Raw genomic sequence first — 13,014 nt, 5'->3', positions numbered from 1 at the left:
CAACAAAGTGTGGAAACTATAGGACAATATCATTGATTTCACATGCAAGCAAGATTCTACTGAAGATTATCCAAAAACAACTGGAACAACACATCAGCAGAGAACTGCCAGAAGTCCAGGCTGGGTTTATACAAGGTTATGGTATTAGGGATATTGTAGCTAATGTTAGATGGATCTTAGCTGAAAGCAGGGAATACCAGAAGACTTTCTATCTGTGTTTCATTGATTATGCAAAGGCGTTTGACTGTGTGGATAACAACAAACTGTAGTTGACTCTGAGAAGAATGGGAATCCCAGAACACTTGATCGTGCTAATGAGAAACCTATACTTAGACCAAGAGGCAGTCATCAGAACTGAGCAAGGAAACAGTGCATGGTTCAAAACTGGGAAGAGCATACACCAGGAATGTGTCCTATCTCTATACCTTTTCAACCTATATGCAGAACAGATTATCTGGGAGGCTGGGCTCCATGAAGAGTGTGGCATCAGGATTGGTGAAAGATTCACCAACAATCTGCTTTATGCAGAAGACACAACCCTGCTTGCTAAAACTGAGAATGACCTGAAATGCTTGCTGCAGAGGGTCGAGGACTACAACCTTCAATATGGATTTAGGCTCAATATCAAGAAGACAAAGATTCTCACCACTGGACCAATTGGCAGCATCAGGATGGATGAAGAAGTGGTTGTTCACAGCTTTAGTTTGCTTGGCTTCATAGCCAACACTCTTGTCACCAGTAGCCAGGAAAATAAAAGATGTATTGCAAAGGGAAAGTCTGCTGTTAGGGACCTCTGCAAACTACTGAAGAGCAATGGTGTCTGTCTGGAGACTAAGGTGCGCCTGAAACAAGCCATCATCTTTGCAATCAGTTGTTATGCGTCAGAGAGTTGGACAATGACTAAGGAGGATAGAAGGAGAATTTATGCCTTTCAGATGCGGCACTGGAGAAGACTACTGAATGTACCATGGACTGCTAAGAAAACAAACAGGTTCATCCCCGAGAGAATTAAACCGACCTGGCTCCTTCGAGGCAAGGATTCTGAGGCTTCATCTGACATACTTTCTGAGTGTCCTGGAATCCCAAAAATAAGTAAATATATTGGAGGAGAGAGCGAGATTTTTCACTGCTGACTACGCATCATAAAGCTGGACAATGACGAGGGATGATTGAAGAAGAACTGATGCTTTTGAGCTGCGGTGCTGAAGAAGAGTATTGAGTATACCATGGACCACTAAGAGAACAAACAGGTTTTTCCTGGAGAAGGTGATACCAGGCTGCTCCTTGGAGGTAAGGATTCTGAAGCTTCCTCTGACATACTTTGGACATGTTGCAAGGAGAGACCAGTCCTTGGAGAGGGACAACATTCTGGGGAGGGTGGAAGGACAGCACAGGAGAGGAAGACCCTCAATGAGATGGACTGACTTAATGACTGGGACAATGGGGGTAGGTCTGTCAGAGATAACGTTGGCTCAGGACAGAGCAGGGTTCAGAGCTATTGTACAAAGAAAGGGCTGCTAAGAGTTGCAAGTGACTTGATGATACATAACAACAAGAACAAGATGAAATAACTTACATTTATGTCTCAACTTGCAGTTAACTGGAACAGGAAGCCTAGATAACTTATACTTTTGAGATATATTTAAGAAAACAATATTAATTGTAGAGAAACAAAATCAAAATATACATCTTTTTATATTATTAACAACTGACATATAGCCTCAATTGCCCAAAATACATTTGCTCTGGAATGATGACTAATCTTTCCAATAGAGAAATTTTTTACTTTATTAGACAAACTAGTTACCTTCATAAACTATACTCCAATACTTGATACTTCTAACATCTCTCCATAGATACAAAAAGGAAAAATATTCATTTCTCCTACAAGAGAGGAAAAGTGGTACTTCATTTCTCTACATCCTACCCTTTTCTAAGCCTTTATTTCCTTAGCTGTGTTCTTCTGCTCTCTCAGCATAGTAAAGTGGACTGGGGGGTGCAGGGATTGTATAACAATGAAAGAAGTTTTTTCTTTTTCAAAGAGAAAAGTGAACTGGGAGGAGAAGAGGTGGCCATGAAGGAAAATACACAACAATGAATGGAAATTTTTATATACTTAAATTAAAATCAATCTCAAGGAATGAAAATTTAGAAAAAAATTGCCGTGTTAGAGTTGTACATTTCTAAAAACACAATGGTAATTCCAAACCTAAATCCCTGCACTAAATTTAAACCAGAGACAACGGCTGTTAAAATATCTTGAAGACATTTTTCTCTAGTCACATCATAGGTTAGATGCCTATAAAGAATCAGTGGCAAAACTGAAAAATCTTATACTTGTGTTATGTGAAAGATCTGACCAAAGAAAAAAAAGTATACATTTTGGCAAGGGAATGTAATAGAGAGATGAAGAGAAGGGATTCAGATTACTCTGCTTTGATTTATAACCTGGCTCTACCACTTTCAGACACATGTCCTGCAATAGGCCTATTAACCTTTTCCTCACCTATAAAATGAAAATAGTATCTACTCCAAAGAGTTGTGAAGAAGAAATGTGGCATCTTATATACAATGTCTGGCACAAAGTAAGTACAATCTGAAACTCCATTCTGTCCCTTCCCTCTCTGACCCCAATTCCTCTTGCTCCCCCTTGCTCTCTTTGAGTCAGTCATTATGAACTAACTGCTAGGCTTTAAACAGGATGAGGCATGCTCCCTACAAAGAATACTGCATTTGTTGTTCCCTTTGCTGGGAATGCTCTTCCTCCACATAATTCCTGGATCTCATCTTTTTTTCTCTCTCTCTCTCATCTTTTATGTCTTTTCAAAATGTCAACTGCTAGACAGACTGAGCTCTTCTCAGACCACTCAACTTAAAATTGTACTATTCCCTCCCCTAGTGTTACCTCCCACCTCCATCCTTGCTTTCTTACTCTCTAGAGCACCACCATCTTTTACCATATCTTTTCCCCACCAGATCCTTCTTTCTTAAACTGTCAGTTCCATGAAGACAAGATTTTTTTATTAGCTAACAGAGTGTATAAGACAAAAGGAAAAAAGCCTAAATGTTCAACTTACTAGGTAAATCTGTGCTTTCATTATTAACATTGTTGTGTAATTCCCATCATAATTTATTTCCTAAAGGTATTTCTTTAGTATTTTTCACTCCGTACTTTCAATCTTTTTTTTTTTTAAATTCACAATATGGACTGTACTCTGTACTGGGTCTCTGTTTATAGCAATCAGTAAATTAACAGTGATTTACTTAGGGAATCAGTGAACAATAAATGAAAAAGTGGTGCTACTGGTCGGACAAGGGAGCGCTGAACACAGGGTTGGGCTGTAAACACAAAGAAAGGTGACTGAATCCACCAGCTACACCACAGGAGAGAGATTGGTGATCTCCTCCTGTGCAATTTACTGCCTCTGAAAACATACTGAAGTATAAACTATAAGCTGGTTCCAAGTTGACAGCGATGAGTGGGACTGTCTAATAACAGCTCAATATCATAAAACACTTTCCTTGTATGTACTGTTATTTCTATATAATTACTTGAATTACTGTATTTTGCCCCAAGAATAAACTGATCAAATGAACATGAAAATTAACTTCTGTTTTTATAGCATGGCTCTGGTGGAATAGAGGGTAGGGAGTGGCATTATGAACCCAAAAGAGACAGGAAATCTCTCCCCATGCAGTTTGTTGTTGTTGGTATGTTCCATCAAGCAACTCACAGCAAACCTACGATCCAGAACTCTGAACCCTGCTCTATCCTGAGACAACCTCATTTTCTCTGTCACACCTACCCCCATTAGCCCAGTCACTTAGTCAATCCATCTACTGAGGGTCTTTCTCTCTCATGCTGTCTGTCCCCTTCCAAGCATGATGTTTCTCTCCTAGGACTCATGCCTCCTTGCAACATGCCCAAAATGATGAAGCCTCAGAATCTTGCCTCCCACGAACAGCCTGATTTCACCTTCTCCAGGCAGAACCTGTTTGTTCTCCTGTCAGTCCATAGTATATTCAACACTCTTCTCCTGCACCACAACTCAATTCTTCTTTTATCATCCTTAATCATTATCCAGCAATGCACAGCAAGTAATTGCAAAGCCTATGGCATGGATCAGGTGCACCTTAGACTATAGACCGACATCACTGCTCTTCGGTACTCTGGCAAGGTTCCTGACAGTAGATGCTGCCAGTGTAATTTGTCTTTCAATTTCCTGGCTGCTGGTACCAAGAGTACTATATATATAAAGATTATTTTTGACCATAAAGATTGTGTTTTTAAAATTTAATTTGGAAATAAAATGTGAATTCTGTTGAAGGGAATATTTTATTTATTTAGTAGAAACCTATGACTTCTTTAATTAGTATAAAATATTCAGTGGATTACAGTTGCCTTCAATATGAACTATATCTCAACATCAAGACAAAAATTCTCCCCACTAGTTCAGTAAGCAACATCATAACAGATGACGAAAAGATGGAAATTGTCAATGATTTCATCTTCACAACCAACATCCTTGGTATTTCACTGGACAAGTTCACTATCAGGGATCTCTCCAAATTACTAAGGAGTGATAATGTCAGTTTGAAGACTTAGGTACACCTGATACAGGCCATTGTCTTTTCAATCATTTGGTCTACATCTGAGATCTGGAAAGTGAATAAAGTATAAAATAAGATGAACTTATATCTTCTGGCTGTTATGTTGGAAAACAGTACTGAATCTACGAATTTCCAAAATAAAAAACAGAAATGTCTTGGAGAGGGTACAGTCAAAGTGCTCTTTGGAGGCAAAGATGCCAAAGCTTAATTGAACATACTTTAAGGATGTTGGTAGGGCAGGCTATTCCTTGGAGAGGGACATCATGCTTGCAAAGGTGGAGGAACAGAGAACAAGAGGAAAATATTTGACAAAATGGACAGACACAGTGACTGCAGCAGTGGACACAAGTAAGTCAAAGATGATTAGGATGGCACAGGACAGGGTTCAGATCTGTTGTTCATGTTATCACTATGAGTCATACATGACTCGATGGCACCTAACAACAAAAATCCTCACCAAACTAGAGAGTTTTGGTGTCACAGTACTTCCTAGGGAGTTGTACTGCTAACCCAAAGGTGGCAATTCTCCACCGGTTCAAATCCATTAGCGGCTCCACAGGAAAAAGTGCAGCAATCCCTCTTCTCCTATGCTTTACACCTCTCAAAAATCGACTAGAGGATCAGCTATGAGTCAGTTCTGACTTGACAACGACCAATCAGTTCAAAACCAATGAAAAGAAAAGACATGAGTGAACAAACAAGTATGTATAAAATTCAAGAAATAAATACCAGGTTAATTATATGCAACTGTCAATATTTCATAAAAGTTCTACCTAACAGTTATAAACTAAAAACAGTAACAACAACAACAAAAACAAAAGAATAATTAAACTCTATTTTTACCTCTTTTGATACAGGAAGCTACAAACATTATGGTTTCAAACATCTTTAGTAGTATAATACATCTAGAAGCAGTAAACTGCCCATATATTTTAAATAGTAGAAGAGTTTGTTATTCAAAATGATTTTTTTTATTTTTTCAAAATGATTTTTTAAGTGACAATACCTTTTTTAAATGTCAGCATATTTTAACTTAAAGATCTTTTCCAAAACCAGTATTTGGGTGCTTATTATATATTTTAATAATTCATCTTCACAAGAGCCCTGTAAGCTGGATATTTTTATCCAGTTAGCAAATACAAAATCCCTTTAAAAAGATAATTTCCCAAGTTCACAAAGCTAGTACACAGGTACACCAGGATTAGAAGTCATATTGGTACATCTCTACAACATACATTCCCAGAGTTAAGCATAATAGACTAGCTGTGTATCTCCTCCTAGTTTTACCAGAGTGTTATAATCTCAAGACATTTTCACACACATACTAAATTCAGTTGAAATTAGACTTTCTCTCATATTCCTAACAGAAACAATCAAATATATCACCCTTATAGTATGAAAGTCAAACATTTCAAAGCTACAACTTTTTTTTAAAAAAATGTGTAATAAATATAAGAATGTTTGTTATTTATTTACTCTAGAGCTACTTATTTAAATAATTTTATTAAAATATTGAGTTCTGGTGGCCTAGGGGCAAGAAGCTGCACTGCAATCTCAAAGGCACATGGTTCGAGGCCACCAGCTGCTCCGCACGAGAAGGCTGGATAATCTCCTCCAGTGCGATTCCCTACCTCTGAAAACCCACCTGCCGGATCAGCTATGGTCATTTCCTACTCAACGATACACAACAACTATTACTGAAAAAAGCTTCAAACTATATGTGATAAATAAAAATAGGAATAAAATCAGTTATAATAAAACCACAATAACAGATTCTCTTTGTTATCATAGTTGCTGGCTTTCACACTTAGGAAACAAACACATACCTTTTCCTAAATGTGTGTTTATGCTCATATATCTAGCTGTTCCTGTAAGACTCTTGTGTTCTCTGTATGGTATATGTTTCTTCGTCTCTGGATCAATATATTCTTTTGCCAAACCAAAATCTATAATATGAATAACTTGCTGCGTTTTGTTCCCTGGTCGTCCTATTAAGAAGTTCTCAGGCTTTACATCTCTGTATATCAAGTTCTTTGAATGGACATATTCCATACGGGAAATCTTCATTTAAGAAAAAAAGGAAGAGAAATTTATTTCAGGTTTTAAATAGCAGGAGTGAACATAACATAGAGAAAGCAGACTCGTCACAATAAAACAACTAAAAAAGAAAATTTTTCAGAATCCTTTTCATTTTTTAAAACTAATATTACTAGTACTAAATTCTTCAACAATATATCCACTTATGATTAAAATCTGTGCCTCAATTATTATGGTCACTGACAAATGTAAATTTCAATTTCATAAATTCATTTCCTATCAGTCATCTTGATTTAATTCTTGAATGATGGTTTAAAAAAACCTATTATATGAATATGAAAATCTGCAACATGAGCATCTATAATATGAATTTGGAAGCAAGAGTGGCATCCACTTCCTAAATAACTTGCCTCCAGAAACTCTATGAACTTTGATAAATGTCAATGGTTGTGGAAGGGTGTCAGGCCTTTTGTTTATAGGGTCACTATGAGTTGTACTCAATGCGAAGGTAATCAACAACAACATAATATGAACAACTTATTTTTATAAAATGTTGTAGGAAAAGAACTATTGTTACAAAATCTTGATTTCAAATATGTAAGCAGGCATGCAAAATGTTTCAATTCATTCTTTTTCACTGTTTAATAACCAAGCCATTTTAACAAGAGAAAAATTTAAGATAATAAATTATCAAAAAGAATTAGCAAAGAAACTTTTAGTATTTTTTTTTATAGAACATTTTCTTGCACTACTAAATGCGTACCGACACTGAAAACTATGGAACTTTTTTATTCAACTCTAAAAACAATATCGTATATTTTTTATGTATCTATCTTTTCTATCTTTTCTGTATATCTATCTTACAGTGTGTTAAATCAAGTATAGCTTTAAAACTTCAAAAATTATAATATTAGAAATAACAAAATTGATCTTGAATAATCATGATTTGCAATGCAATATACACGTGAGTCACAAAGTCCACTTTAGTTTGCTTGCTTAGTCACAAATTTTGGATCCTGTGATAAATGTCTTCTATTATACTTCTTAATATAAAAATTTTCTGTCTTAACATATTCTTTTGATACTTTTTGAATAGCTGCATGCTATTTTACAATGACTTATACAAACCCTATTGTTTCTAGTCATTTAAGATTTTATCCATTTTTAAAACTATAAATATCCTTTGACAAAAGCTTTAAATATAGCTATTTCCAAAGGGTATAGAAATAGAAAAGTGAGATAGATAGATCAAGGGATAAAACATTCTTAAGACTTCTGAAATATACTCCTAAAAAATGTCAAAATTTTGTTAAATCAAATTATGATTTTTTTCTATATAGATTCTTGGAAATTTAAATAATGTATTACGACTCACTCACTAGTTTATCTCTCTCTTTTCTAGGACACTAGAATCTATTATCAAAATGTATTTGAGGCATCTATTTCCATGTAATCATCTACCTCCAAAAAGATACTGCAAAGAATTCTCAAACTAAGCATTCTGATTTATAAAAATAAGATACTAACTTTTTCATATAAATAAAACACATCTTCATTCAGTTATTTTCAGTCATATGGATCCTAAAACACAACATATAAAAATCACAGCATTTTTTTCTTGGATTAAATTCTCTATATGGTAAAGTCACATACAGCTACAAAGCATTCTGCTCTACTTACCAGTTGTATAGCTATCATGAGAACCGTTTTAAGAGAAAATGTTCTGTCACACAAATCAAATAAGTCTTCCAAACTAGGTCCCAGTAGTTCTAGCACCATAGCATTGTATTTACCACAAGGGCCAAAATAGTAAACTTGAGGTATACCATCTAGGAGAAAAGAAAATGTGACTTAATAATTTTATCAACTTTAAATACCAAGCTTTACTGTCTAGAAATACATACAGGTTTAAGATTATAACCCCAAGAATAACAGCAGCATGCTTACTTTCCCACATAAATAATATTTCTCTGACCAAATCCTCCCTCCCCCGCCGCCCCAGCTTAGCCTTGGTGTAATTTATCACAACATTTACTGAACTACATCATACCACTCTTTTATCATTTGTCTCTACCTAGAAAGGAACTAGGCTTTTTAACCTTTTATTTCTTTCCATTGGCCTCAAAAACACTTGTTAAGTCCTAAGGAGTCCACTCTAACTCACAATAACAGAAAGAAACCTTACCCAATCTGGTGCCATGCTCATAATCTCTACTGTGCTAAAACCCACTATTTCAATCACTGTGTCACTTTACCCCCGTGGTCTTCAAGTAAAAGGAAAATGCTGTTTCTGTGTACCATCGAGTTAGAATAACCCATAGCTGACCCTCCAGGAGGTTTTCAGAGGAAGTATAGCGTATGGTGGGAGATCACCCATCTATAACCAGTGGAGCAGCTGGTGGATGTAAACCACTTATCTTTCAGTTGGCAGTGCAATTCCTTACCACTAAGCCACCAGAGCGCCCCTTCTGCTTTCAAATATGCTATATAAATTAAGATCATGGGCTGTAATTAAGACTTAAAAACATCTCTCATTTTAACAAAAGTTTACAAAAGTTTGGGTATTCATGTATTCATTGTTGCACATCTTCCTCCCTACCCCCAGTTTGCTTTTTTAAAAAAAGAAAATTCATTTAAAAACTATTTTAAATTTTTTCACATACCAATGGAAATTAATATTTTCTAATCTCTTAAATTTAGTAACCAATTCATATCTATTCCTTAATTTGCTTTTATTCTGATCTTTAGGGTGCAAGAATACAAATCATTAAACTTCTTTAAAAATTCAATTATTTACACACACATATGTTGTTGTGTACCAATAATTCAATTCTGGCTCATATTATTCAATATAACAGAGCAAAACTGCCCTACACGGTTTTCTAGGCTATAATCTTTATAGGAGCAGACTGCCACATCTTTATTCCATGGGGCATCTGGTGAGTTCTAACTACTCGCCATTCCGCTAGAAGCCCAGCATTTAACCACAGTGCCATAATGATTCCTTTTACACATAACATACATCCCTTAGGTATGTGTCACATAAGGTCCCTAGTACATTCTATGAAATATGATGTTACATAATTTGGGCATTTATGTAACATCAGTGTCCAAGGAACATGGTCTGCTATTTAATCTGCTGCAGGCACCTTCGCTGAGCACTCAGCTAGGTCCCACCTGGTTGCCACTAACGTCCTTGCTAAGTCAGTGACAAGGAAGATCCTCCTGCCCACAGGAGTCTGCCTAGGAAGAAATTTTGTGAGTGATGGAGGTTAAGGGGACCTTAACCTAGTTGGAGCCACAACTAGGGTACCAACAAAGCATATATTTCCATAAGAATCTTATGCAAACACACCAGGCAAAATGTAGAGTAGAGCTACCACAAGCTGTAGGAGCCAAGGGAAAACAGGATTAGGAGTCTGAGTCTAGATTTCCACCAACACAGGGTAGGTGGCTTCTGGACCTCACAGAAACCAGGTAAAAGTAGGGCTCTGATCCCAAGACAAGGGTTTGGGTCCTGGCACGCAAGTACCTTGAAGCCCAGTCCAAGGCTATATATGAGATAACACAGCGTCCAAACGAATAATGAGTAACTCATAGCTGTTTATGTGTTGGGGTGGGGGGTCAGCAAAAAAGAAGACCTTTAGGGAAGTACACTAACTCAGTTAGTGTAACAATGGGCTCAAGCACACCAGAGATAAGGAAGATAGTACAGCTCTGACCCCTGCCATGTCCTGAGCCAGCCTCATTGACTCTGACACACCTACATGCCCCTATACTGCCCCTGTTACTGTGTCAATCCATCTCATCCAGGTCTTCCTTTCCTGCACTGTCCCTCGACTATTCCAAGCACAATGTCCTTTTCCAGGGACTGGTCCCTCCTGGTCACGTGCTCCAAGTATGTGAGATGGAACTTGAAAATCCTAGCCTCCAAGGAGAAACTTGGTTTCACCCTCTCTAAGATCGACCTATTTGTTCTCCTAGTGATCCATGGTATGTTCAATACTCTTCTCCAGCACCCAAACTCTACAGAATCAATTCTTCTTCTATCATCCTAAATCCTTGTTCAGCTCTCCTATCATCCTAAATCACTGTTCAACTCTCTGGTGCATAGCATGAAATTGTGAAGACCACTGCCCGGATCAGGGGCACTTTAGTTTCTACTGACATCATTGGTTCTCAGCACCCTGGAGAAGTCACAGACGGCAGACTTCCCCAATACAATTTGTCTTTTGATTTCTTGACTGCTTGTGTCAAGAGTGCTGATTGTGGAGCTGAGCAACATAAAACTGTTAACAACATCAGTCTCTTCTCTATCCATCATGTGCTACCGACTGTCCCAGTGGTGAAAATATTTGTCTTCTTGATGTTATGCTTTAAGCCATACTGAAGACACTCTTTGACCTGTAGCACATGCTTCAGCTCTTCCTCAGTTTCGGCAAGCAAGGTTGTTATGATCTGTGTAATAAAGGTTGCTGATGAGTCTGCCTCCAATTCTGATGTCACACTCCTCTTCATAAAGTCCAGTCTCTTGAATGATCTGTTCAGCATAAAGATTGAAAAGGTATAGACAGGACTCATCCCTTACGCACTTCTTTTCCAATTTTGAATCATGCAGTGTTCCCTTGCTCTGTTTTGATACTGTAGCTAAGAGTCTCATGTAACTCTGGAGCACATAATAATAACAGTAACAATAAAGAAGACAAAGCAAATTATTCCAATAACTGTACTGCAACAAAAAAAAACATTAAAGTTACAAATGTAAAATCCCCTTAAAATTCTCATATATATATATATATATATTTGGCAGTGAAATGGGGCAATCATAAACGTGTTCATGAAATGATGATTATTTGAATGAGTATTTACAAGTAACTGAAATTCTGAAGGTCAACAGTACTTAGTTAAACAAACTCCAAACCTGGGAAAAAAGTAAGATCAAAGGCAAAGAAGATCACAATACATTAAGAGGACAATCAGTAATCTGTTGTTGTTTTGATGTTGAGTCAACTCACAGCTGACCTCCTAGTAGGTTTACAGAGGCACTTTAATCTCATGACAGGAGACTGCTCAATCTTCTCTGGTGGAGTAGCTAGCTGGTGGATTCATACTGCATGCCATCAGGATTGCAGAACAGCTTCTTACAACTAGGCCATAGGGGTTTCACTAGTAATATAGTCTGGATAAAACTATATGTCTGAAAGTTGTACAATGACTAAGGATGACAGAAGAACAATTGACACCTTTGCGTTGTGATACTAAAGCAGAGTAACAAATCTCCTATGGATGATCAAAAAACCAAATATGTCTTGGAGAAAGTATAACAAGGGTGCTCCTTGGAGGCAAAGATGCTGAAATCTAACAACTCTGAACACGCTGTCAAGAAAGACTCTTGTTATGTGCCGTCGAGTCGCTCACGACTCATAGTGACCCTATGTACAACAGCCCTAAACTCTGCTCTGGCCTGTGCCAATCGCAGTGCCTCTGACACACCCATCCATATTACCCCAGTCACCGAATCAATCCATCTCATAGAGGGTCTTCCCCTCCTGCGCTGTCCCTCCATCCTACCAAGCAAGATGTCCCTCTCCAATGTCCAAAGTATGTTAGACGAAGCCACAGAATCCTTACCTCCAAGGAGCCGCCCTGTTTGACCCTTTCCAGGATGAATCTGTTTTTTTTCCTTGCAGTCCATGGTACCCTCAATACTCTTCTCCAGCACCACAGCTCAAAGGCATCAATTCTCCTTCTATCCTCCTTAGTCACTGTCCAACCTTCTGAGGCATAACAAGTGATAGCAAAGACCATGGCCTGTATCAGATGCACCTTAGTCTCCAGAGAGACATCATTGTTCTTAAGTACTTTGTAGAGAGAGAAAAACTAGTCCTTGTAAAAAATATAGAATCAGTAAAATAGAGGAAGACCCTCAACAAAATGGATCAACACAGTGACTATAACAATGGGATCAGATATGGTAAGGACTGTTGTTGTTGTTGTTATGTGCTGTGGAGTCATATGCGACCATAATGACCCTATGTACAACAGCCCTAAACCCTGCTCTATCCTGTGCCAATCGCATTGCCTCTGACACACCCATTCCTATTACCCCAGTCACTGAATCAACCCACCTCACAGAGGGTCTTCCCATCCTGCACTGTCCCTCTACTCTACCCAGCATGATGTCCCTCTCCAAAGACCTGTCTCTCCTTACAACATGTCCAAAGAATGTCAGACGAAGCCCCAGAATCCTTGCCTCCAAGGAGTAACCTGGTTTAACCCTCTCTAGGATGAATCTGTTTGTTTTCTTGGCAGTCCATGGTACATTCAATACTCTTCTCCAGCACCACAGATCAAAGGCGTCAATTC

At 37.7% G+C, this 13,014-nt stretch overlaps 1 protein-coding gene across 1 annotated transcript in view; it reads right to left on the bottom strand.

The window, feature by feature from the left end:
- CSNK1G3 (casein kinase 1, gamma 3) overlaps positions 1-13,014 on the bottom strand; it is a 151,150-nt gene that overhangs the window by 70,018 nt on the left and 68,118 nt on the right. The window contains 2 exon segments of the mRNA XM_006886000.1: positions 6,438-6,672; positions 8,329-8,477. Coding sequence (XP_006886062.1) covers positions 6,438-6,672; positions 8,329-8,477 — 384 coding nt within the window.

The sequence above is a fragment of the Elephantulus edwardii genome, unplaced genomic scaffold (genome assembly GCF_000299155.1).
Source record: "Elephantulus edwardii isolate Elephantulus edwardi_28Jun2011 unplaced genomic scaffold, EleEdw1.0 scaffold00046, whole genome shotgun sequence".
Taxonomy (NCBI): domain Eukaryota; kingdom Metazoa; phylum Chordata; class Mammalia; order Macroscelidea; family Macroscelididae; genus Elephantulus; species Elephantulus edwardii.
The sequence above is the reverse complement of the archived record's forward strand: the minus strand, read 5'-3'. Positions and strand labels throughout refer to the sequence as shown.